The sequence below is a fragment of the Colossoma macropomum genome, unplaced genomic scaffold, assembly GCF_904425465.1.
Source record: "Colossoma macropomum unplaced genomic scaffold, Colossoma_macropomum, whole genome shotgun sequence".
NCBI classification, from domain to species: Eukaryota; Metazoa; Chordata; class Actinopteri; order Characiformes; family Serrasalmidae; genus Colossoma; species Colossoma macropomum.
The window spans coordinates 11,843,701-11,870,199 of NW_023494800.1; the positions used below are offsets into that span (position 1 = coordinate 11,843,701).

The 26,499-nt window shown below is 39.3% G+C and overlaps 1 protein-coding gene across 1 annotated transcript in view; it reads left to right on the top strand.

Moving 5' to 3' along the window:
* The first annotated feature begins 6,331 nt into the window (after positions 1 to 6,331).
* akna (AT-hook transcription factor) overlaps positions 6,332 to 26,499 on the top strand; it is a 28,699-nt gene continuing 8,531 nt past the window's right edge. The window contains exons 1-15 of the mRNA XM_036589086.1: positions 6,332 to 6,667; positions 13,646 to 14,021; positions 14,833 to 15,016; positions 15,264 to 16,119; positions 17,535 to 17,835; positions 18,051 to 18,125; positions 21,503 to 21,659; positions 21,826 to 21,914; positions 22,048 to 22,107; positions 22,250 to 22,371; positions 22,963 to 23,128; positions 24,322 to 24,497; positions 25,068 to 25,241; positions 25,862 to 26,090; positions 26,225 to 26,328. Coding sequence (XP_036444979.1) covers positions 13,839 to 14,021; positions 14,833 to 15,016; positions 15,264 to 16,119; positions 17,535 to 17,835; positions 18,051 to 18,125; positions 21,503 to 21,659; positions 21,826 to 21,914; positions 22,048 to 22,107; positions 22,250 to 22,371; positions 22,963 to 23,128; positions 24,322 to 24,497; positions 25,068 to 25,241; positions 25,862 to 26,090; positions 26,225 to 26,328 — 2,876 coding nt within the window. The 5' untranslated portion in view covers positions 6,332 to 6,667; positions 13,646 to 13,838. The remainder of the gene's footprint in view (positions 6,668 to 13,645; positions 14,022 to 14,832; positions 15,017 to 15,263; positions 16,120 to 17,534; positions 17,836 to 18,050; positions 18,126 to 21,502; positions 21,660 to 21,825; positions 21,915 to 22,047; positions 22,108 to 22,249; positions 22,372 to 22,962; positions 23,129 to 24,321; positions 24,498 to 25,067; positions 25,242 to 25,861; positions 26,091 to 26,224; positions 26,329 to 26,499) is intronic.

The following is a 26,499-nucleotide window of genomic DNA, read 5'->3' on the forward strand; positions in this document are numbered from 1 at the left end:
TTTAAATGCTCCCTATATTCTAGGTAGGACTGTCGCACTCTGCACTTGGAGGCCACTGCGCACTTTTTCCATCTTTTAACACAAACGACTCAGCACATCTGCTAGTATCAAGCCCTCAGTGAGTTGAATCAGGTGTTAAAACTCAAGTAGCACTAGTGCTGCGTTTGTTTCCCATGATTTTAATGCCTGTGTGTTACATTATTAAAGGAATGATTTGATGAAAAATTTCATTTATACAATTTTCCACTTCCTCCAGGTATAGTAGATCAGTAAATCAGTAGATCAGTAATCAGTCAAAACATGTTTGGTGTCCATACTTTGCTTCTTTTGTTGAGCACTGGAGCTACAAAGCTAACGTTGATAACAAACACTACAGTCAGTAGTCACCCAAATCTTTTCCATAAATACATCCCCAAAATTCTATCAACCCACTCAAACCACATCCAGGTCGTCATTAAGACTTAATGATGTGGTTTAGAGCACAATAGGCCTACACTTTACTGTGAGCTGTAAAAATGAACAAAACATCACTGTGCAGCTGAACGCTGGGAGCAGGCACTGCAGACAACAGGTGTTGTGCCAAAATCTTACTCCACTTTGTGCAGGCAGGCATATGGATGCTGCAGATTCTGTGACTTCTGTTGTTTCTTTTTATAGCAGTTACTCTTGAAGTTTCAAACTGAAGGCATGTTTAAAATTAGAGAGAGGGGAAATCGCAATTGCAATCCAGCGTCCATTTGTCTGCATGATGTACATGTACGCAAAGAAAGGGAGTCGGATTCTGAGACAGTGGCTACTCTGTTCAGCTGCTCTGTGAAATAAAAAAGCATTATACCACTGGAGGCTGTGCGTTACTGCGATTGTATCACGGGAAGGGTGTCCTAGGCACAACACGAAGTGGATCTACAACAGCGGCTAAGATAAAATATGATAAACAATTTTTCAGAAAATAATTTGTTATTAATAATAATAATCGACATAAACAAGTATTCCGCCAAGGAATGTTTTTCCAATGTTTTGCCAAGCAGCCACGGACTGCTTAATGAGAAGAACATTCGGTCACCCATCACTGTATATTGTGGTCATTTCATGATTTTTTTAAACTTTTGTCATATAACAAGGAACGTATGATAACACAGCACTGTTTAATGCAAAAACTTTCGCTTTATAAGCACTTTTTGGTCACAAAATTACCACCTTATTTAGCACCACTCCAGCTGCCCCCTCTTCTCATGCTGGGACTGAATCTCAAATGGCTGCTCCCTACATAGTGCACTACGTAGGAAATTAAATACTAGATTCTGCACGCCAACGGTGCAAAATATAGATAAGAAATAGTCATTCGGGACTCCACAAATGCCACATCCATACTCGACAAATGATGCACTATTTGGCTGTGGAGGCCAGAATTTCTAAACTTTCATAACACACTATTTATGGATTACAGAGCCATTTGGAAATCAGCCTGTGGTTGTTAGCAGTGTTAGATTCATAGCTCTATTTTTAAACTAAAAAAGCAAACATGGCTGATCAACTACATCTGGGATGAGGGGAGAAATGTGTACGTTTTCGCGAACCCAATCCTTTAAAAATAAGGTGCCGAAAAGGATTCTTTGGAGCGATGCCATGGAAGAACCACTTGTGGTTTCCTGAAGAACCTTTCAATTGAAGAACCATCAGTTTGAAAGGTTCTTCTATTGCACTGTTCCAAAGACTCTTTTTGTGCATGGTTATTTTTAAGAATGTAGGGCCTTTTCATGCCCATTGTGTAGAGAAGGGGTCACTAATTCTTCTCCTGGAGATCTACTATCCCACAGAGAAACATGCTGCTCCCACTTTACCTAACACTAATGCATCAGATCGAGCCAATTAAGGGCTTTTTAAGAAGTTAATTAGTTGTAGCAGGCAGAGTAGATTGTGGTTGGAACTAGACTAGGCAGGAAGACAGATATCCAGAACATGGGTTGGTGACCCCTGATTGCAGCCTGAATTGAATTTAGTTAATTGCCATGCAATGTTGGTAACCGAAGAGCTGAATTATAAAGATGTTGACTCCAATATACAGAATGTTCTCTTAAAATCTGTAGATGCAACCTGAAAAGACACTTGTGGTGCATTTAGAATACATTATGGTAATGAATCATGACCGACCCAGATGCAAAACCCATTCACAATGTACAACTATGGTGTTAATATTTTCCATCATTTTTTTTTTTTATCCTACTGTATCACACCCTGCCTTGGTTTGCCTACCTGTCAGTTTGCCTGCCTCTTGTACAGTTTAATGAATCACATTGTACACAGCCATGTTATTTATACAGAAAGTGTGTTTAATTTTCCAATAAAGATAAACTGCACAATAAAATGCTCTAAGCTCATGTTTCACCTGTTGTCACAGTGGGGAAAAGGTAATGAAATGCCACACTGAAACATGATGGCATTCACATCGATTTCTCTGAAATGCGTTTGTGTGACATAAACACATGCACACATTTACATTCAGATCAACAAGTAATTACTCAGAAGGCACCCAGCAGTGTCTCATTTACTCACTGTCACAAAATAAGCATCATTTGCACACATGGTTGGACAAATGAAAGATAAATCAATGGAAAACATTCTTCAAGCCAACGCTCAGAGAAAGACACTTAACTGTCCCTTCCATAATCTGTTGCTTGTCTCTGAGGTGGTACACTCGGGAGTAAGTGTAGTTAGAGAACATAAACATGTACACTGTATGACCAAAGGTATGTGGACACCCCTCCTAATTATTGAGTTCATGTGTTTCAGCCACACCTATTGCTTACAGGTGTATAAAATCAAGCATAGCCATGCAACCTCTGTAGACAAACATTGACAGTAGAATACGTCATACTGAAGAGCTTATTGACTTTAAAACAGCACGGCCACTTTTTCTTCAAGTCAGTTTGTAAAACCTCTGGCCTGCTAGATCTGCCCCAGTCAACTGTAAGTGCTGTTATTATGAAATGGAAGTATCTAGGAGCAACGACAGCCATGCAGTGGTAGGCCTCACAAAAAAGTTCCAGTCTGCCTTTGGAAGCGACATCAGCACAAAAACTACTCATTGGGTGCTTCATGACATAGGTTTCCATGGTCAAGCAGGTGCATCAAGCCTAAGATCATGACTGAGCCCCTGTGCACAAAGCGATGTCCATAAAGACATGGTTTGCCGAGTTTGGTGTGGAGGAACTCCAGTGGCTTGCACAGAGCCCTGACCTCAACCCCACTGAACACCTTTGGGATGAGCTGGAACGTAAATTGTGAGCCAGGTCTTCTCGTCCAAAATCAGTGCCTGACCTCACAGATGTCCATTTGGACTGAATGGTCACAAATTCCCACAGACACACTCCAAAATCTAATGTTTTTCAGACAGTTATAACTATGTGATTACAACATATAAAGAAATCTAGCGATGCAACAAAGCATAATAAATTAATAAATGTACCATAAAGGGTTGTTTATAAATATTTACATTTGCTTTCAGAAGCTACAAATACAGCTTTGTATTGTGAAAGCATCAAAACAATCTGTATAATAAAAGCTAAAGAAAAGAACATACACACACACACACACATATATATGTCCAGGGTGTATCCTGCCTTCTGCCCAGTGATAGCTGGGATAGGCTCCAGCACCCCACCGCAACCCAGAAGCGGTTTAGATGATGTGTGTGTGTGTGTGTGTGTGTGTGTGTGTGTGTGTGGATGCTGTTATAGCCACAGTGGGGGACAACTCCATATTAATGCCCATGGTTCTGTAATGGGATGTCCAATAAGCTCATATAGGTGTGATGGCCATACTTTTGGCCATATAGTGTATTTGTAAAGCACTTTTTACAACTGAGAAAGGGAATGTAATGTGCCTTTAAAATTCATTTAGGGAACACAATTGGACCTCAAGGACATTCTTGTACCTTTGAGTTTGCATTTATATTATTTGTAACTTGAGGGACAAAATGTGCCTGTGCGTTATCATTTGGTCTGACTGTGAAGATTATGGGCTATGATATTCACCATGTTGCAGTAGACGAAAGTAAAAAAAAAAAAGAAACATAATATTTGTCTCCATAAATGCTTAGATATGCCGATATGCCAGCTTATTAGGCACCTTGTAGCCACAATCATTGACCATTTTATCAGAAACATCTACCATATAGCTGCACTTTGCAGGTTTACAGTAACTGTGGTACAGTTCTGTGGTCAGACATTAATCACTCATGAAGGGCTAGACACAAATTGTGGATGGAAAAACATGAGCTCTCTAACTGTACACCTACAAGGTGGACTAACAAGGCCTGTTTGTCTAGTAAAGTGGGCAGTAAGTGTTCAGATTGTGTAAAAATCACAGCTGATGTGTCTGATACACTCATACCAGCACTATACACACTAACATGACACTACTATGTCAGTGTCACTGCTATTCTTAGAATGGTCATATGTGGTCAGTGGTGGTCCTCTTTCCACTGATGGATGGGATCGTAGGTGGCTGATAAATTGCAGCAACAGATGGGTTACAGTCAGTAATTATAAACCTACAAAGTGTTCTTGTATGGTAAGTGTTTCTGAGAAAATAGCCAGTTAGTGTAGTTACAAGGCAAATAAATAAACTAGACATAATAAATAAACTAGACATAATAAATAAAAAGGCCTCATAAATAAACCAAATAAACTGGTAAGTCAGTGAAAGTCAGCTACTTCATCCCAGAGCTGGTGTGTCCAAACTTTTTTTCAAAGAGGGCCAGACTGGACCATGTCAAAGTACCTGAGGGCCAAAATATTATTCAAAAATAATTCAGTATATAAGCTCTCAAAATATCAGCACATAGAATCTGAGCTTTCTGTGAGTTACCGCGTTTCTTATCACTGCGTTTCTTATCAATGCACAAGGCTTCTTTTATTGCTGGATTGCTAAGAGCAATTTGAACATAAAATAAACATTTAACCCGTAATTAAATTGTTTAGGAGTAACAATAAAACCTGTCCAATATATTAGAAGTGTTCAAAAAATAATGTTAGACAAATTAAACATAAATCTATACATTTTTCCCCTTTGTTAGATCATGTTATTTACATATCAAATAAACTGTTTTTACTGTAACATCCATACTTTGTTTCTTGTCTATTGATGTTAAAATCATAACACTCTTTTGAAATATAAGGCTCACGCATTTGTTGTGGCTCTCGATGAAAAAGTATTCCATCACGCCAAAATCACAGGTTCTCAGTGTTTAGTTTGAGCTTTATGGCTGCAGTCTGAACTAATTGTGGTTCAGTAAACGAAGCCAAACGATGTCAAAAGCTTTAAAATACATTTTATGTCCATATTTTACTGTCATTTATTGTCATAAATCAGAAAGAATTACACTTTTTGCATTCGAAAGTACCGCCGTTGGTATCGGTATCACGTGGTATCGGATCGAGACTAACCCCCTCGGTATCGCCAGTCCACACAGTGAAAAAACCACAGCTGCATAAGAGTCTCTCGCCTCCCAGTAGCTGCTGACTTTTAATCCGCTACTGCCACCTAGTGACATTAACGTGTTGTGACAGACACTGAGAAAGCGATGATGCCAGAGATGTGCTTGACACGGCATAGTCCTCAGAAATGAATGCCTGTGCTTAGCTTTGAGCAGACAGCACAGGTACTGGGATATCAGGATTAACACCTTTTTTTGAGCATACATGCTTTCATCGAAACGCTTGAACCGCAGGTCACATATCCGCATGTGGCACAAGAAACATACATAAATACATAAATAAATAATAAATAAATAAATAGGTTTGATACAAAAAGTGTGTATATAGTATATAATTATGTCTATATATATATATATATAAATATATATATATATATATATATATATATATATTTTGGGACATAATTTGAAGTCACCTGTTGACCTTTACATTGTGTGGAAATTTAATGTTGATGTTAATGTTTGTCTTCTCCTGTAGTGTGTGTGTGTGTGTGTGTGTGTGTGCGTGTGTGTGTGTGTGTGTGTGTGTGTGTATACGATCGATCTAAATGTTTATGCAAATTAAAACGTACGTTTTAAACGTAAAATGTTTACTCGAAAATTATACGTAAATTTGAAAGCGTATGTAAATGAGGAAGTTTGTGTAAGGTATTTTTGTAACGTATGTTAAGTTAGGTTAATTTAAATATACATCGATTTCAAAAACTGCATGGTTTTCTACTACATGAATGATATCTGACGTTGACTCCGCCCCATTCCAACACTCAGCCAATCAAAACTCTGCTCAGCGTCATGTTTACCATCGTGAGAATAAGCGCCGCCCACAAATCAATGGCTCGCTCTTCAACTGAAGTTTTGTTAGGATCGCCTGTTGTTTTATTTTGCTTCGTATTTCAAGGCGCGAAGTTTAGTCTCTCACACACTGAACGATAAAAGTACTGGGCCGCTGTGCTGCTTCACGGATGTTGTCGAGAGTGGAGAAAAAAAACTGCTGACAAGAAAGTGAGAGAGAGAGATTTGGCTTTGTGGGAGACGGAGCTCGACAGAGAAGAAAGGCGACTAATGCCAGCTGCGGACTGAGGCGAGCAGGACCGAACTTGAAAAGAAAACCGAAAGTGGCTCCAGTTTCTGAGGGAAACATGGACTGCTGCATTCAAGAAGACGCAGTGGGTAAAAAGCGCTTGTTTCCTTTGGTCGCTTGGTAATAGAGGCAGAGAGAGAGAGAGAAGGAGGGAGAGAGAGAGAGAGAGAGAGAGAGGGAGGGAGGGAGGGAGGGTGGGTGTCATTAGTTTGTGTGCCGTTCTCAAGGCAACGGAGAGCGCGGAGAAGGCCTGCTTCAGGTTCACTGATTTAACTGGACGCCTTTGCTTTTTTCCCTGATGTGCGAGCGTATTTTTGGACACCGAATTTGCCAGAATTTGTCCGCACTTGGACCTGAAGTTAAGGTAAGCTTAAGTCCGAAAAAAAGTCTCAAACTGGTGAATTTGTCTGCAGACTTAATCACTAATACCATCTCAGTTGGCCCTCCAACCAGCTTACTCTCCAAAGCCTTTGGTTTAGCATTTTAAAGGGCAGTTCCACCAATTTTTAAAAATTTGTGCGTAGTTAAACGGTTGAGATGTGAACAGAATCATTCAGAGTGGTTTGGTGTGAAATACTCTGTTATAGAGAAACTTACTGAGACAGGGTTGTTCACAGTGGTGGTGAAAGAAACCAGACATCCAAAGCGTTTAATGCATCTAAAATCTCCCTCACAGAGCCATTACATTATATGGTTATGAATATGCTGCCTGATGTCTGAGACATTGTGTTACTGAAGTTTGGAGGTAAGGAATTGGCCTGAAGTGTATATTTTAAGAGCCATTCATGGCAGAGCTGTACATGCAGAGCATTGTGAGGCAAAATAGTCCCCAAAGAAAACTTATTTTTTAATCATCATCATTTTCCACTACTTTACCATCATCAGCATTACATATAAAAACTCAGAAGACACATGTAGGTTCGCTGGTGGTTATGTATAGTAAATAAAATGGCTGTGTTTGTGTTGTAGACATGGAGATCTCTGGTTCCTGTCACCACCACTGTAAAGAAATCTGGGTTGGTAGGTTTCCCCTCAATGAATCGTTTCACATCAAACCAACCTGACTGACTTTGTTTACATCTTATGACTGAATTATACAGCAATTTTGAAAAATCAGTGGAATTCCCCTTTAAACAGCTTCACTTGGTTGCTGTGACTTTGGTGGAGGGAAATCGATCTTGACTCGATCTTGATGATAAGCTACCTGGCTGGTTTCAGCAAATGGAGCTGCATTCTATAGCTTGAATGCAAAAGCTGGTAAGTGGCTTATTGAGCAGTTCCTCCCTAGAAAGAGAGATAATTACTTTCACAGAGCTCCACATATCTTCTCATTGCAAGAGAACACTTTCCGAGAGCTTAGCCCTACTCCACTCTACTTGATTAAGTTTTAGATGTCTGGTCTGCATTAAGGTGCAGTGGAATAACATGTTGAACATTCATAAAGAAAGGAGCTTCGATAGTTGTATGCTATGGGTGTGCCAGCCAGTCTGTCTTCTACACTTAAATGCCAGTATTGGTATCACACAACAATATAGGTTTTAGTCTTTTTTTAGGTTTTAAGGTATTGCTAGATAGCAACTGCAATGTATGTAATTCTCTGGGTGGTTCAGACGTGAAAAGTTTTGAAAAGTCAATTAAAAGTACATAAAAAATGAGCTTGCTTTCTGGAAACGTGCTTTCTGTCTGGTTAACATTTGCAATACCATATAAGGTTCCCTTTGGTATAATTTTAAAAGAAGCAGGACAGAACAACATTGGCCAGTCAAATCAACGTGTGTTGTTTTTGTGTAACATTCTTTTAATACCAGCACTCAGCAAGCATAGCTTCACTAACTTTATTGATGCAGATTTATATATTGTCTATCACTGTGATAGACCTGTAAAATATTATAATCCTGAATTTAATCAGTACCACCCGCCACTCATACTTGTGCGTATGACTTGTTAATGCTAAAGCCTATCCAACTGCTTGATACTCCTTTAAGTAACCTGTTAGCGGTCTTACGAATGTCATGTTTTTTGCCGTCAATTAAAAGGCATAAATTGCATGAAGTAATGGGAGACCAGGTGCTGTCTTAGACAGCGTCATTTCTGGTGCATCGATTTTAAGTAAAGAATTCCAAAAACCAACAAGCAGAAAAAATCCACATTCAAAAATGGTAATCTCTAGGATTCATATGTTGGACCATAAGGATGTAACTGGGTAAGCTCATAAGAATTCACAGCTTTTTGTTTGAAACTCTTACGCATGTAAACTTGCCTGGTTATCTTTCTTTTTTACCAAACATGAAAAATGAATCCCAAACTTTGTAAAAGATGAATGTGGATTTTCTTTTTGCTTCACTTAAAAGAAATAAATGCAACAGATTGTAATGAGTGCGCATATATTGTGTGAAAGAAATGATGTACCCGATCAAAAATACACTACTAATTCAATTTACCATAGTCTCTTCAAGACTGTTAAGGGCCAATTAAACGTTACTTTCACTGAAACATAGTGAAGCATGAAGAGAGGAAGCAGTAGAGAACGATGGAGGGGCTCAGACAGCCTCCAGTGTACTACTGGAGTCTTTAAACAGAAACCAGGCATCCGTTCACCTGTGAAGCTGGCTGCATAGATTTAGTTTTTCACAGGGGACTGAGCGCTAAAGCTGTACTGAGAATTGTGCAGTTCTTTTCCTAACATAGTCATCCTTTAAAAGTGGTGTCTGTCATCTGGATTTTGCTGTACTTAAAAGTAAGACTCACAGCTGAGCAGGATGTTTTCATTCTTTTTTTTTTAATTTTTAATGTTTTTTTAGAGATGGTACTGATCCAGTACCCAGTATCGGTATTGGGCCAATAACAGCAAATGATGCTAGATTGGAAATATGAGGGAAAAAAAGAACAAATCCAGCATGATATATCACAGAATTGTAGCACATCAAAATATAAAGCCAACTGAAGCAGATCACATGCTAACAAACGACAGCCACATGCAACCTAATTATACTAGAATTAGCCTTTATTTTTAATGGCGTATAAAAATAATAATAATAGCGTAATTTGGCGCCAAACAATGTTGTGTGTAATTGTGATTTTTCTGAACAACATTGTGACAGCAACTGAAAAAAAATATTATTTTTGTAAATTTAGGGGCTTTTCACAAGCTCTGGGATAGTAGGTTAAATTTCCCCAGTTAAAACTTGATAAGATAAATTGTTAATAATGCAGCCTAAAATCTAAATTGCGATTTCAATGTAAAAACAATCAATCTTTCAGCCCTAGTCTAGCTTTGTCCACACTTGCACTGATTACAAGTGATTTTTAATGTTTTTCATGCAAAAGACTTTCAACTGAATAAAAAAGTATATGTTTGCATATGCTCACTTTTGATTTTCATGTTTCTACATAATTTGAGCGCAGCAGCTGCCTTTTGCACTGTTTGAAAATTTCATATTGAATGGACAAGAGAAATGCTCCAAAATGTCTTGGAATAAATCTATTTTACATTAACTTACATTAAAAGTGAAAGTTTTTGCCCTCTCCTGTAAAGCTGCCATTTTGGAGATACTTGTTTTTCTTTGGACAGAGACGATATGTTCTACATATATATGGTTTGTATATTATTTTATATACATCATGTTTTTGGCTGTAACATCTTCCTGTATGGTAGTAGAGAATATCTGAGGATGGTTTGTTTAGATGGTGATTCTAACGAAGTGCTTCAGGTCAAAATAGCTCATTTTAAATCAGTAAAACAAAATTTTAAAGCTTTTAAATTTTAAAAGAATATAGCGGATCGATATCAGTCGATACCGATCAGAAAAGAAAAGGTGGTTTCATGCCATCTCCTCACTACTTTACCTCCTCTTACACACTGAAAATGCAATGATTTGAATTTACTTGATTCAAATGTGTGTACATCATTTCCAGACAAGTGAAATTTGACATCAGCACAATTTTGTGTTTCAGTTTACTCACTTTTGGTGATAATTGTGTTGATGATGTTTTATACATGTGGAATTGATGTGCACATTTGAATCAAGTAAGCTAAATTCAGCGCATTACTTTTCTCAGTCTCTGTCTGTGTCCTCACCAGTGACCCTGGAGACATAAGCAGCTTACGACAGCGCGGCCTTCTTTACAAACCTGCTCAGCATTCTTTGAGTGTGCACTCTGTTAAATGCTGCCACTGGTAGTGCAGTCAGAGTGTGATTTTGTTGTTGGAATTTCTGTCGCTTTTAGCTGAGACCGCAACAGTGTTTGACAGGCCTGGCAGCCGGGGGGAGCAGATGAAAATCTAGACAAGCGTTTAATTAGCAGAACGCTGTCATCATCCACCAACTCTTCAACGTACCAGGGATTAGCTGTGTATGTGTGTGTTTTGCCGGAAGCTTGTGTGGTTGACATGCTTTCTTAAGGAATTGGTCTTCATCCTAATGAGACATTATAGCATTTTACACGGGCTCTTGGTGAGTATTACCACCTTGGCACATTTTATTGCGAAATGTCACACCACTGGTTCATAGTTTGACACCTTGACACAAGCCGTGTGTTCTAGGGTGTGTGCACCAAATGAAAGTGAGTGCAGTTTGTGCATTCATGTTGCTTACAGAAGAAAAGTTTGTGTTTGTATAGGGAGGGGGGCAGGGGTTGCATTGTGTCTCAGAATAGTGACAACGCCCTTGAAAAATCTTTAGCTAAAAGGGTCATTTTTTCATTTATAAGTATAGACGGTCTAGATAGTGATAGGGCTGAAAGACTAATAGTTTCTACATTTAAATTGCAATTTTAAAGGGTGCAATTTTCAATTCGCAATTTTATATATCACAATCACAGCTAAGGGGTAGTCTGCTAAATAGTAGTCTGGCTCACTCAGTGTTCAAGCCTCAAAGCAGAAAAAGTGAATATTCTGGCCTTCGTGGCCAAAAAACAGGCCTAGAAATTAGTCTATAGATAATAACTGCATTTAAATTGCGATCACAATATTGGTCAGAAAAATCGCAATTAGTTATTTTCTCCAAATGTTTCACCCCTAGCTCTGCCTGACAGTGTACATGAGTACAATCACAATTGTATGCAAGAGTTTAAGCACCCCAGTCAAATTTTGTTGACTTCCTAAGTCAAAATAGCTGTACATCCTCTACAGGGAACACACCTCCGTGTTTTTTTTTTAATGTACAATTGCTGTTTATTTGCTGTAAAGAACATGTTAGGGGAAAAAATGAATACATAAAATGAGGCCTGTGCAAAAGTTGGCACATTTTATGTCATATTTTATTTTTTCCAATAGGTTAAACTCAGCAAAAAATAGAAATTGCACACTAAAAGTTGTAGAAAAATGTAATATTTAACTTATATTTAGCATAATAATATATTTTCACTCAGACTTTTTTGTGTGACAAAGTTTACTAGATGAGAAAAGTATATGCACAGAGCACAGAACAAGAAACCTGTGCTATAGGGCAGTAACCATATGCTGTATGAAAGCGGTTTGATACAGTTGGCTCTTAGCACCCAGTGGGGGTGGGCAATACTGCAAAAATACAATGAAGATGTTTTGATGATACACAATGCAGATTATGATATTTAATTTTTCTGAGCTTTGAAAAGTTGGACCAGACAAAATTCCTGACACCACCACCACATTCAAAAAAAGTTATCAAAACCTATGAGTACAATCATTTTATTTATTTTTATTTAATCCAATTAAACAGGACTAATTATGCTCTCTTTGTAACCAAATGTGCAGTTATTCAGTGAGTAATGACAACTTGTATGATATGCTCAGAAAAATGTGCATTGGGCTCACTGCGCATAACCTCATATTGCCCACCCTTAGCATTTAGTTGGTGTAACAATAAAGCAGTTTTGGTTAATGCATCAATTCTAACAACTATAGTGCTGTTCTGTCAATCCAGTGTACATGCATTATATTGTGGCACTGGCACTACACTGGTACTAGTCATCATCTTAAAGCCACAGAACACCAGCAAATACAAACAAACAGAAATGTTTGATTGGTGTATCATAACTGTGTGCTCTGGTTTTTAAAGTTGTCATGAAGACAGAGCTTTAAACCGAACCAGCAACTGAAGTTGCCAGTGTTTATGATCATCATTATAAAATCTGTTTTTGCTGTCAAAAAAAACTGCAGTGAGCAGCATTGGAAATTATCGAATCAGGACAGGTTTGAAAATGTGCCCTAACAACAACATTGCTACACTGATTTATTCAGAGGCTCAGCGTTGGAATTAGGGAGCAGCTGTTTGTAGTACAGCTTGTCAGTCTGTGCGGTTGTTCACGGTTCGTTAGTGCTCACTCCAGTATGAATGGCAGCATTGATTACAGTGAGTTTACATTTGTAATGAATTAGTTTGGGATTTTGTGTTGGGCTTCTATTTGTTTTCTTCTGGACATTATGTACACCCTTGTTATCTACGGGTTTGTTTTCTATGTTTTCCTTCTTTTTGATATAATTTGTGAATATTTTGGTTCTGTTATCAAATGATTGTAAATAGGGTTGTATGTTGTATAGAGTATATTGATTGTTTATTGTTGGCCTTTGAAACAATGATATTGCAGAAGGCTTCATTATCCAAATGAGCGCTCAGTCGAATCACTAAATCGTTTTATTATGTGCTGTGAGCATTCTGATCAAGTTCACTGAGTCCAGATGAGTTTCTGTGGGTCTTCTGTTAGCTGACATAACAGAATTAGCAGTTAGTGTTCTCCTCCAAGCACGCTGAACTATCCAGTGGCTCTGTGCTACTTGGAGTGGCACTTCACATATCTTGGAGAAAGCATGTGCTAGCCCTTGCCCTCCCAGCTGGGTAGCATCATGTGATGGGGGAGACCTACTTGACACGTAGAATGGCTACAACTAAATTTAGGGACAAAATTGGGTGAAAACTATTACAGTAATAATTGCAATGTGCTATTTTGTCCAAGTTGTACAGTTCTGTCCAAACCCCTGTTTGTGAATGTTTTGGATAGTATGTGACTCTATTTTGCTATTTAGAGTATTTTTACTAATAGGAAATGCCAAATAAAATAGAATGATTTAGAATGACACTGTGATTCAGATTTGTGTTTCATCACCTTGGCTGCACCTGAGTAGACATTAACCAGCCTGTTCTAATGCTCAGAACCTGCTGCTGGTTTATTAGCCATGGCGGCAACGGAAGATTCTGAGATGACCGTTAGGAAATGGACCAAAAACCTTCCAGTGTGATTAGTCAATGTGGTGTGAGAAGCTGAGGAAAAACAGGAGGGAGAATGGAAAGGAGAAGGAACGGCACCCGAGCCGGAATGCTCATCTGGACTCCTACGCCGGGGTACTCCTCCTCACCTCCCAGTCCAGACGGTTCACGCCTCAGCTGGGACGAAGGCGGAGAAGAAGACTTTGAGAGCCAAATGGATGAGAATGGCATTATTGGTCTAAGAGAGAGCTTCGGGGAGGTAAGCAGGCCAGCATGTAGGTTGTTGTACTGGCTTTTGTGTGAAGTGATATTATTGGCAGTCCATTTTGTAAAACCCAAATTCATCACCCCATCACTAGGAATAGGCATTTTAACCATTTTGCTATTCCAATATTCTCACTTTTAAATGAATAATGTTTAAAAATCTCAAAAAGAAAATATTTTATATTCTTAGGATTAAACAACAACCCTGGTTTAATTTGATTATTGCCTGAGAGATGATCCATACCTGACCTACAAAAGATCCCTCTGAGCACAGTTTACACTTTACAATATTTATTTAATTCTTTTGTCTGGAAATACTGGAAATACCCTCCCCATTTTGCTTAATATGAGACAGTATTAGCTGCTTGTGTTGCACATGCAGTGAAAGAGTAAAGTAAGTAAGTAAAATAGGATTTATAAAATTTTTTGTCCCAAAAAAAAATATATATATATATATATCGCTGCTGTCGGAAGAAAACCTCTTATTTCCATTTTGTCATGTTTCAGTTTTTGACATAATATAAAAATGCCTGTTGGCCTTTACATTGTTTGTAAATTTCATGAAGAATGGACTTAAAGAAATGGTCCAAAATTACTTGGAGAAATGTCTGGTTCCATTGACTTACATTGAAAGTAAAGTATGCTTTTTTTCTTCTCCTGTAAAGTTACCATTTTGGAGATATGAGGTTTTCTTCCGACAACAGCGAGATATATCTTATTAAGTAAATTAAAACTACGATGAATTTGGTTATCTGTATTACCATACATTTGAATTACCATACCCAACCATGCCCTTCATCACTCAGGTGGATGAAGAAGAAGAAATTGCATTGGAGGAAGAAGAGGATTTGTTATTGGATACAGGGACCCCAGAGCCTGAAGAAGGCCCACCTCCTGCACTGGAAGAACTTGGCTGCCACTTGAGTGAACTGTTGGACTCTGAGCCTTTCTCCCAGCGCACAGGAGATGATTGTCCCTCACCCTCAAACAGTACCAGCCTCTTTCAGTCCATTTGCTATAGTACTTGATTACACTCTGGGTCTTCATAGCAGTACATAGTGATTTTCCCTTTCCAAGGGGTAATAGACTTGTATTAACATTACATTGTGTTAACATATTTATAAGTTTTTTTCATAATGACAACTTATTTAGGTTGTACATAATGTTTCTAAACACTGCAACTGTTATACCCTTCATTTTGTAGCCTGTTAAAATCTTTTTCTTTGCCCTTTACCAGATGATGGTGATGACAGTGTTGCCTTGGAGGACTGGAGTGATGATGAGGATGGACAGAAACTTGATGAGGAAAGTCCAGAGAGTTTGAAGATCCATAGACCTCAATCAGACTCAAGTCCAGTGAGAGAGAGAGTGAAGAGCATGACTAATGATGAGACTGAGGAGGTTAAAGGTCACAGAGAACCATCATTTTCTGTCAGAGGGGAAATGGACCTGCAGTATAACTGCATTGAGAGCCATGGTTACAACAGTAATGTAAGAAGCAATAACATTACAACCTCAAGAAGTGGCAGGAGCACCTCAGGATTGCTAGCAGGCTCACAAAATTGTTGCGATGAGGAATTTATATTGAATGAGAGGCTCCATGTCTCCTCCTCACCTCTTTCTTCCACAAACACTCCTTATGCTCCTGTTCTTCCCTTCGTCCCTCAGCTCTCCTCAGAGGAGCAGGCGTGTAACTCTGGAATTGAAGCAGCTGAGACATCCCCAGAACTAGCACACGCAGAGAGCATAGCTGAGTCTCACAGCACCCGATTCAGCTGTTCTCCAAGAACTTTCCAGCCTGTCAGATTTGAGGAGGTGAAGCCTCAACTTGGAAGATCAAGCAGAAAGAAAGAAGATGAATTAGAGAGAAAGGTTGTTGGGCCTTTCCTTACACACCACCAGCCTCCTATCCCCTCTCCCCGAAAAATAAGCTCTGCACTTAAGGAGTCTCAGCAGTCTTCCAGCCCTGCGCAGCACACGGCTAAAGTACAAAGCTCTTCTTCAGACTCCTCTCCACTCAGCACACCTCATCACAGGAGGCATCGTGGACACAGACCCTCCAAACCCTCTCACACTGAGCTTAAGGATGTTAGGTGGGTTCATTGGTGAAAGGGTCAGATAAACTGACCCAAAAACGTTTAAAGGTCAGAACATGCTGACCCAGCATTCTCCAGCAAACACCATCAAACCTAAGTGTTGGGTTAATGTACCATAGTTCATTGTGATTGTTAGGAGACTCTAGAATGTTCTCTCCCATTCACACTGTTCTAGAATGTTCTCATTCATTTGCACTGTTCTAGAATGTTTTCCACCTTTCACAGTGTTTTAGAATGTTGTCCCTCTTTCACACTGTTTTATGATGTTCCGAGGAACATCTGATAATGTAGTGAACTATTTAGTTTACCAAAAAGCAATAAAGTACATGGATTAATAAATGAATTCAGACAGTTTCTCAAAATTAGCCTACGTCACTATTTGCCAGTCGCATAAACAAACAGTGGGGACAAGAGGAGAACACTGTAGAACAGTGTGAACACAGAACATTCAAGAACAAAGTCAACTGGGGAAGAACATTCTAGAACAGTGTGCTTGAGGGTGAACATTCTAGAATAGCGGCTGTGACCTAATGACCACTATTCATATTTTTGGGACACTTTTGGGGCACATTAGCTACCTGAGCGAGGCTGAAGTTGGCTTCTCATTCGTAGCCGTAGGCATGGGTGTAACATTTTTAAAAAACGTGCAGGGGACATGGAAAAAGTAACACGCTTGACTAGGTTACACAGTAGTTCTTCGTCCATGTTTGCAGTAACCTGCAGTCAGCAGTCAGTGGTTCTGCTGTGTGTTAAACAGAATTGGGGTCTTTGTTTTTAACTGTACAAAGCTGCTGTTTTTTTGGGGTGTTTCTCCAGAGAGTGTAAATTTCAGTGGGTTTGTAGCCACCTTAACGGAACATGTCTGTTGCGTAGTAATGAGATTTAATAGTGCATTCAATAGGTGTTTAATAGTACCCTCAATTTTGTTTACCATTCAGACATGCACTGGAAAGCCAGAATACTTAAAAGTGCCCCAAAAATACAAATAGTGGTCATTAGGTCATAGCCGCTGTTCTAGAATGTTCTGCCTGAATCACTGTTCTAGATTGCGCCGCCCCAATTAACTTTGTTCTAGAATGTTCTTCTGTCACACTGTTTTAGAACCCCCCCCCCCATTTACACTGTTCTAGACTGATGTTTGCATTCACACTGTTCTACAGTGTTCTCATCTTGTTCCCACTGTTGTACAGTGTCTTCCTCTATTCTATTGAATTTGTTTGCCCTGTCACTTTTTATTAAGAAACAGTTTAAAGCCGACTGCCTACATTAGAATGTTGGTGTTTGTAGTTGAGTGCTTGCTCAGTGTGCCACAGCCTTAAAAACTAGGTTTGGACAAATATTTTTACCTATTTGACTTTAATCCACCACCCACAAGTGCAGTGTAATTGTTTATATTGTGTGTGTATTCTCAGGAAGGGGCAGATGAGTCATCCATTACCAGATTTTTCCAAAGTAGAACCCAAGGTTCGTTTCCCTAAGAGCGGCTACAAGCCCCCCAGGAGCCGGAGGCCTCCTCGCAAGAGAGATTCAAAGCCAGAAGCTCCCCTGGTGTACAGATCCCCTGCTGACATTGTGAGGGAGGTTCTGTTGAGCAGTACCGAAGGGCTGTCAGACACTGCAGCCCCTGGTGACCCCCAGGGATCCCTGAACAGTACAGTGCCGGCTGAGTTCCGTTGCGCCCTGCAGGCCAGTACGCTGGTCCAGCAGCTTCAGGTACAAAGAGGAGAGCATGAACTTTCATGGATATGTGTCTCCAATGAGAATCCATTTTATTGTAGAATTATGTGGAACTGTGTGTAGTTAATGGGGTATGGAACTCAATGTCTGTGTGTTGATCTAAGAAGTGAAAAAGGTTGAGTGAAGCAGTAATATTTGGTTCCTTTTTCTTTCTTTTTCTCTTCCCCTCCTTTTTTGTCTCTCTCCCAAAGGAGGACTATAATAGACTTCTAACCAAGTATGCAGAGGCTGAGAATACTATTGACCGGCTACGCTTGGAAGCTAAGGTTTGATTGTGCTTTTATGTTTGTGTTTGTTTACATGCACCCCCATATGTGCCTTTTAAAAATACAATTAGTACTTATACATAAGCATGAAAGAAAAGTTGCATATTTAATTCTCAGCCCTCTTTTACAGTCCAAACAGTAGTACATGCAGTGATAGCACTGATCTCCCTCTCTTATTTGTCCCCTATAAAGGAGTTATTTATAGAGCTCCCTGTTCTGCATGTGAATCCCCGCCAGGCTGAACACAAAGCACATACAGGCAGCTCTTCAGTAACTCTCATGATTACAGCTCATGTTTAAGCACAACCAAAATATTCAATCAAGAGGAAAAGCTACAGGCCTCTCTTCAGTCTCACTCTGGTCACGACAATTTAATGACATGAAAATGTGTTTATTTTCAGCATGGTTTCCAATATATAACATTTTAAATTTTATATACTTCGTCAGAAATAAGAGGCACACATTTCTGACTGCATGATTCTAACAGTTCTGCTGACTGCATTCCAGTGGTTTGTGGTAAAGTTCTCTTAGGCCAAAAATATAGCCTGAAATAATGAAACCCGTTCTGCTCAGAGCAGTGTCACTCATTTGGTCTGCCACAGAGTCATGTGCTACATGGCGCTACATTTACATTTACAGCACTTAGGAGACACTCTTATCCAGAGCGACTTACAAGAAGTGCTTTGTCTATCTAGAGAAAGTATATTTGCTAGTTACCAATAGGTTAGAGAGAAAGCCGGTCCTGAGTTCAGATACTGCTAGAAAGAAAAAGTCGCTGTTGATACCTAGAGAAAAAGGAACAGAGTTCAACACAGAACTTTATTATAATCAATACTTAATTCAGTGCTCATTTAAGTGCTGTATAAAGAGATGCTATGCTTAATAGGGCGATAGGACGAAAACAGTGTAATGTCATAGGTCCTTTGTTATTTAACATGTCATGGACAGTCGTTGAGCACCTTAGTTGTTTATCATTATTGGAATTATACTGCTAGCTCTCTTCTTGGTTGCTGCTCTTCCGTCTGGTTGCAGTCATTGTAATGCTAATTAAAAGCCGCTTAGCCCCCCTCACACCCTGGCCATCTGTCCTTCCTTTTATAGGTATAAATGGTGTGGGTGGTAGCATGTCATTCATTCTAATCAGACTTCACAGAAGCCTCTGTTCCAAACTTTGCTAAGGGGAATGTCAAGCTTACATTTACAGCTATATAAGCAGTAACTGAGGTTTCAGTGGTACTGCAGTCAGTGTCTTGCCTCGGTGTAGTGTGTGTGATAAGGCTGCATGATATGGAAAAAGTAGTTTATTGAAGTTATATTGATATATTTCGCTATTGTAATATTCGGTAGTAAGAGACCACCCTACTTAATTTCAAGCCTTTAAATGCAAGTTATTTATTTTTCAGGAGATTTCTCAGATTAGATATAAGGCAATCAGCAGCCAAATAAAAAGAAGTGAAAAGAATAGGATTTTCCAAAAATGGACTTCAAAATATTAAGGATATAGATAAATTGGGACTCCTAACAGCCATGCAAGACCTGGTAGACCACCAAAACTGTCCCCTTCAGATAAACAGTGCTTAAAGCTTTCATCTTTGAGAGGCAGAAGAAAATCAAGTGCCACTCTTGCTTTCTGTCCATCCTTTCATTGTGAGAAGTCAGCTCAGTGCTATGTGTCTAAAAGGATGTGTAGCTGTCAAGAAACTGTTACTGAGAAATGAAAAAAACATAAAACAAGAAAATTTGCAAATTAAACAAAGGAGCTGCTATGTTCTCAGAGCATTGGACTGACCACCTCTGAGCCCATATTTCAACAACATGGAATGTGTTTGGGTTTTCTAGGATTGTGAGAATCAGAAAATGCAACCATCTTCTAAGACTGAACTTTGATGGTATGAAAAGCTATCCTGGCAGATTTCTTTGAAAAACTGAAAGCAAGTCTCCCCAAAGTATGGAAGCTGCAATAAAGGCGAAGGGTGGACTCACTAAATACTGAAAATGACAATATATTTAGCTGTTTAGTTGTTGTGTAAATTTCTGTTAAAATGTATGTCTTCTGCTTTTTTCCTGATGCTAAAAAATTAATTACTTGATGGCAGTTTGACTAGAAATTAAATAATTGAAGGTGATCACTGACTTTTTGCACTTTTGTACCTTCAAATATATTCTAACACATTAGTGAACCCTTGATGTTACACACTTACAGCATGGCCTGGATTATTTCTGATCATAACTATCCATAGTTACGTGAATGCCTTTATTAATCCAAACACAAAATGAACATCAGATTGGTCTACGTGCTCACAGCACACGGTGACACATTCAGTGACTGCTTAGAGACTAATGTGCTTATTTCATACTCCTATGATGGCAAGACTGTGACGGCAGATGACGTGATGACGATTAACAAACACTATACTGAGCGTCCCTGGTGTGTGATAATGGAAAAGGGAAGAGTAGTATATTATTCAGACAGGCACAGGGGTTATACAGGGGTGAGTGTTGGTGTGATTTAGTGTTTGAAAGGCTTATTGTGAAGGAGCGGTCACACTGTCACTTTCTGCCCTGAGGTAAGGCTGGTTGTGGAGGCTCACTTGCATGCTTATGTGTATTTGCATTTGCATAAGACGTGCTGTTTGTATGGCAGCAAAATATGGACAAAATACTAGCATTGCGATGATATTACTGTATGTTGTGATTGTGATATGGCTCTCAGTATATTGAAATAAAAATGTATCAATAATGATGATGACAGTGACTCAATAACATGATCTGGTTAAACATTGACCTGCATTTTTTTTGACCAAAATAGAGGTCATTTTTGTCAGATTGCATGAATGAATTTCATTTGGGTATCACAGGGCAGCCCTAGTTTGTTGTGTTTCGTCTTTTCAGTGTGTCTATATGCGTGCCTGCATTCTCTCCGTTTCTCTCATTCTCCGCTGTATGGAATGCATTACGCATGGGCCATTATCATAGCCCAGTTCTCTGAGCAGCAGTGTAAAAGGCTCACTATTTGCATAGTTTTATGAGCCATTTTGTCTCCAGCTTCCTTCATCTTCTTTTGTGGCTTGGCCACTAGGTTGCAGTAAATCTCAGAGAAAGGCTTATAAAAACAGGAATCTAAGCTCACTGTCTAAACTATGGTTAGGCTACTCTTTTTCTTTAGTGCCTTTCACCAGTAGTGTTTAGTTTTAGCTCTAAATAAAAATGGTAAAACCTCTGGAGCGCAATCCTGCGTGTACACACTGGCAGATATACTGTGTGCCCATCTCTGCTTTACAGTTGTGTGTGTGTTTTTTTTTTTTCTGCTATTATGGAAAATTGGTTTTAGACGACTCTATACTGCATTTACATAACTGATATGTGTTTTTACTCAGGTGGGCATGTACTCTGACCCACCCAAGCCCAGTCAGCCCACTCTGCCAGGTGTTCTACAGGAGGGGTCAAAAGTCATGATGCTGAGTTTTCCCCAGGCTCAGAGGGTGGAGCTTAGTGCAAACAATGTTCATTCAACTCAAGAGAGAATTGATTCAGGTAAGAGTGACCATAACTTGGTGCTTGTTTTAGAATCTTCCAAAAGTCTAACAAATGACCAGAACCAAAACAAAAAGCAAACAGTTTTATTAAGCTGAATAGGTTGTCTCATGTGTATTCAGTAATACTTGTTTTTTTTTGACACCCACCCTCCGTTTGTCTGTAGACCCCATCTCTTCCATGTCGCCTGTCTCTCTGGCTGCCATACAGCTAACTGAGGCCCTTTCCAATCATGTACAGAGATTTCAGCTACAGGTGCTGATGTTTAGAACATCCAAACATTTATCCTATTGCTGTGACAGTGTATGTGAAGTTTCATTGTCATTATAAGTAGTTCACTTGTGAAAAAGCTGTTTTTGTTCATGTTACTTGTATTGTGTTTGTTCAGGTTGAGGAGTTTGAAGAGATTCTAAAGAGTGGAAAACTTAGACCATATGAGCAAAGACAGGTATCGTCAGCTATCTTTTATCACATTCCTGGCTTCTGAGCACATGGAAGAGTAAGATCCAGAGTACATGTGAATGTGTGGGTGTATTTGAGAACCTGTCTGCTTTCTAACACATTGCTTTGGCCCTCGTTTATGTGAACAGGGGCTTTCTCAGCTAGCCCAGGGGCAGGAGTCCTTAGAGAGGGCTTACCTAGATGCTCGTGACCAGTATCAACAGCTGCAGAAGCAGACAGGAGTCAAGTCTGGACATTTCGACCCTGACAGGTGACTACATAAATGTTTGAATGTCGTGATGCATAAATCAATAACTGGTCATTTTGCTTTTTTGTGTTGTAACACAAGTTCACTGTGTTGTCCATGAAGTGCAGTGAGCATAAGACGAGTTAAAACTCTAAAGATGGCTTGTTAATTAATCTTACGTTGTAAAATCGGACATGGTAATTGTAGTAAACATACATATTTGAAATTTTTTTTTTTAGATTCATATTTTAGATATTTACATTTGCAGCTGGAGGCCAGTGTAGTGTTATGACTTTTAGCCAACACCTTTTTTTGGTATAGAAGTGGTATTAATACCTGAAAAGGGAGTTGCAAATCCTATCTCCAGTATTTGGGGCTGTGGTGTTATTCTCTATGCTATCCATTTTAATCAAATTGAGAAGAATGGAAATACCCACCACAAGAGACTATACATGTGTTATTTTGTGTGCAAGCACAAATGTGGTGCCACGTTATTTGCTGTAGTCTGTAATTCCAATACTAGACAATGCAATTATTACTTTTTCCCCTTTATTGGCAAATAATAAAATGGCCACAGATCCTTATATGTAACATTTTGCTGTATGTGCTTTTTAGGGAACTTGAAGGTTTGATTTTCAGCTCAGGGATGCGATTGGAAGAAATGAAGGAGAGAATAGAACAGTCTGAACAGAGCCGGCACATGTCAGACCCTGGCCCAAACCTACCTCCTCACACCACCCAACTCTCTGTGTCTCTGAATGACACAGAGCCTCAACCTGAGGTACTATAAACCCACTCGGCAGCCTGCACTCACATATCTACAGGACAAAGTGGGCAATATAACCTTCAACTGATGTGCCATGAATAATTCAGCGCTTTTCAACGAGAGAGAGTGTGAGATAAATGCAGGTTTCAGTGTGAACACTAGGTGGTGGTATAGAGGTACAACTACATACAGCACTCTATGGGAAAGTAGGTTGAGTGTAATAAAGTAATTAATTTGCTTTGAATACAGCTGAATACCCTGAAATGCTACAGTGGTAGGCATCAGGATTGAAGTTGTTCATTTACTGCACTGGATGAACTGAAATGGTTGTTATTAAAATGGTTTGAAGGAATGGTTCAGGCTGAAAATCAAATTTATACAATTTTCCACTTACGTCAGATACTATCGATCAGCCAAGACATGTTTGGTGTCCAGTTTTTGCCTCTTGATCATTAAACATTGAATTTTAAACATTGATCACAGGCACCAGAAAAGATCTTTTACGTAAATACATCCCCAAAACGTCTTCCAGGCTGCTCATCCCACATCCAAGTCATTAAATGGGAATTAATATCAAAATATCCACATAATTACATCATTGACATGTAAACTGAGTCATTCAGAGTGTTTTGATGTGAAATTATGCATTGTAGAGAAACTTTCTGACTTGCTGATTTATTAATAGTGGTGGTGATATGAACCAGAGTTTGCAATATCTGCTATAAAAAGAATTAGCCATTTTATTTACTATCCAAAACCACCAGTGAACCTACCCATGTCTTCTGAGTGTGTCTGTGAAGTTGATAATGGTATTATAGTGATATGTCTAAAAAATATTGCTTAGGAGACTGTTCTGCTTTACAGCATCCTGCATGTACCTCTTCATCATGCATGGCTTTTAAAACTTTTTTTTTTCTTAAAACAATGTGTCTGACATTTTTGTAACCATTTCATGTAATAACGTTTTTTGAGGAAGCTTTTAGAGGCATTAAACTCTTCAAACGTCTGGCTCCTATCACCACCACTATTAATAAATCAGCAAGTCAGCAAGTTTCTCTACAATGCATAATATCACATCAAAACACTCTGAATGACCTTTGTTACATCTCATTCATTGAAATATGTCATTGGATGGGTGTAATTCCCCTTAGGGTGAACTATAAACTATATTTTGTGGTCTTAATCCTCTCCCCTCTGTTTCTGATCAGAGCCCAGTCTCTTCAGTCAATGCAGAGGGCATGGTTGGGCTGGAGGTGAGTTCTGTCAGTGAAGACAGTGCTGGAGACAGAGAGGAGGACGAGGAGGAGATACTTCCATCTCTTCTCAATCCCCTGCAACAGAAACACCAGCGTGTGGAGAAGGACTTCAGTAGCCTCATGGACCAGTAAGAACATTAAGACCTTTGGCCTCTAACCTGTGTGCACTCTCAATACAACCTTTTCAGCCGTGCCACATTTCATCAGGCCAATGCTGAACACATCAGGCCCCAGTGTCGATTATTACCTTAAGCCTTAACCGAAATGATCTATTTCTGCTTTTTAATGTACTTTTCTCCATTAATAACATAATTTCTCAATGCTGTTGTAACATTTACTTTGATATTCAAAGGACATGACTGAACAAAGCCCTTATCATTCTGTTCTGAACATGTGCACACTCACTCAACAACAGTGGCACCATGGTGTTTCCTTTATATAGTGATAGAAAACTCAGTAGCACAGGGAAAGCTGATGCATTTCACTATAACTCCCAACTTGGACATCACGCATTACAACTACACTGGCAGCTGATTTTAAGGGGACATTAATTGGACATTGTCTCTAAATATATCAGTACAAAGTTAAAGTAGTTCAAGTTTACATTTATCAGTAGTACATTTGGAACGAAGAGCACAGTTCAGAATTTATGTTCTAAATTTACGTGATTCATCTTACTCCACTGTCTCTTGTCTCAGCTTCCAGAACTTCAGGGAACTGCCCAAGCTGCTGGACAGAGGGCCGTGTGAGGACACTCAAGACTCTCTGGAGTTTAGGGATTCCCCTCCTCAGCCAGCAAGGAATGATAGGATAGAAGATGGGCAGCAGTGGAGGACTAAAGATGAAGGAGACTCAAGCAAATCAGTCCAGCCGTGAGTCTGAAACTCCATCGCAAAAGTCTGTCTCTTCTCTCCTTTATCTGTAGCAAGCTGTTATAAGAAAAGTGTCCAGTGATAATGCAGGTCAGTTCTTGACCTACAGGATGGTTGTGAAATTTTCATTTCATTCACTCTTAAAAGTTTCAGATGTTAACAAAAGTATGGTGTAATTCCGTATGAATTTTATTTCACTCATAGCTCTTTGAAACAAGATGAGGAATTCTGAAGTGTGGATTCTAAATTTTCAGTTAACATTTGTGTTAGTAAGTAGAAGAGAGATTCTGTTATGATTTGAATGTGATGAAAAGTTTTGCTGAAATTGTTATGCATACAGTCTTATTTTGCAGATAGAAAAAAACATCCTTTTATTTTTGGTACGACTTTTGTCAGTGCTTGACATCGAAAACGTCAAAAACGCAGGCTCAAAACTGTAATGTACTGTAAATGAAGTGTAAACGTAATTAACTTGAACTGTAATTAAGTGTGTGATTACAGAATTACTTTTGAATAATACAGGAAAACATAAGGCATAACTCTTGTCCGTGTCAGTACCTAACTGTGTTTACTTTCTGTCAAACTCTGTCTCTTCTTCTCTCTCTCTCATTCTCTTTCAGGTCCCCAACAGCAGACTTCCTCTCCTGCCCTTCTAGTCATTCACATGGGTGTAACTCTATGGAAACTCTCCCAGCAGCCCCTCTCCCAGCCACAATATTACTAGGACAACAGGACAGTGAGATGAGACCTGCAAGTAGCAGGAAGCCTCATAGCAGCCTAGGAGAGAGTGCAAACTTGGAGGAAAGGGCCTCTAAAGAGCGTGATGGGGTCCTGAGAGCAGCCCCTCAGGTCAGTGACAGAAATCTAAGAGCCTGATGTAATTTTATTGCATTGTGTTCTGTTGTATACCATTAATATTAGTGAAAGACGTCCTTTTAGAAAGTCACAGATGTGATTAGTTTGTGGTGCTTGTGGTTCTATAGGATGGGGTCATAACTCCTGAGACAGACAGTGGCTTTGTGGGTTCAGAGAGTAGTCGACTCACTCCTGCAGCACATAGTCCTGTCCAGCAGAGGGCAGCACTGAGGTGAGCTTCTTTCCACTCCAGAGCATGCAGAGCATTCATCTATAGCTTTTTCTCTTTTTCTGTTTTCTTACTCTATATAGGAAACAGGATATCCAAGCTTGTGTGTGTGTGGGTGGGTGCGTGTGTGTGTGGGTGCGTGCGTGTGGGTGTTTGTGGGTTTGGGTGTATGGT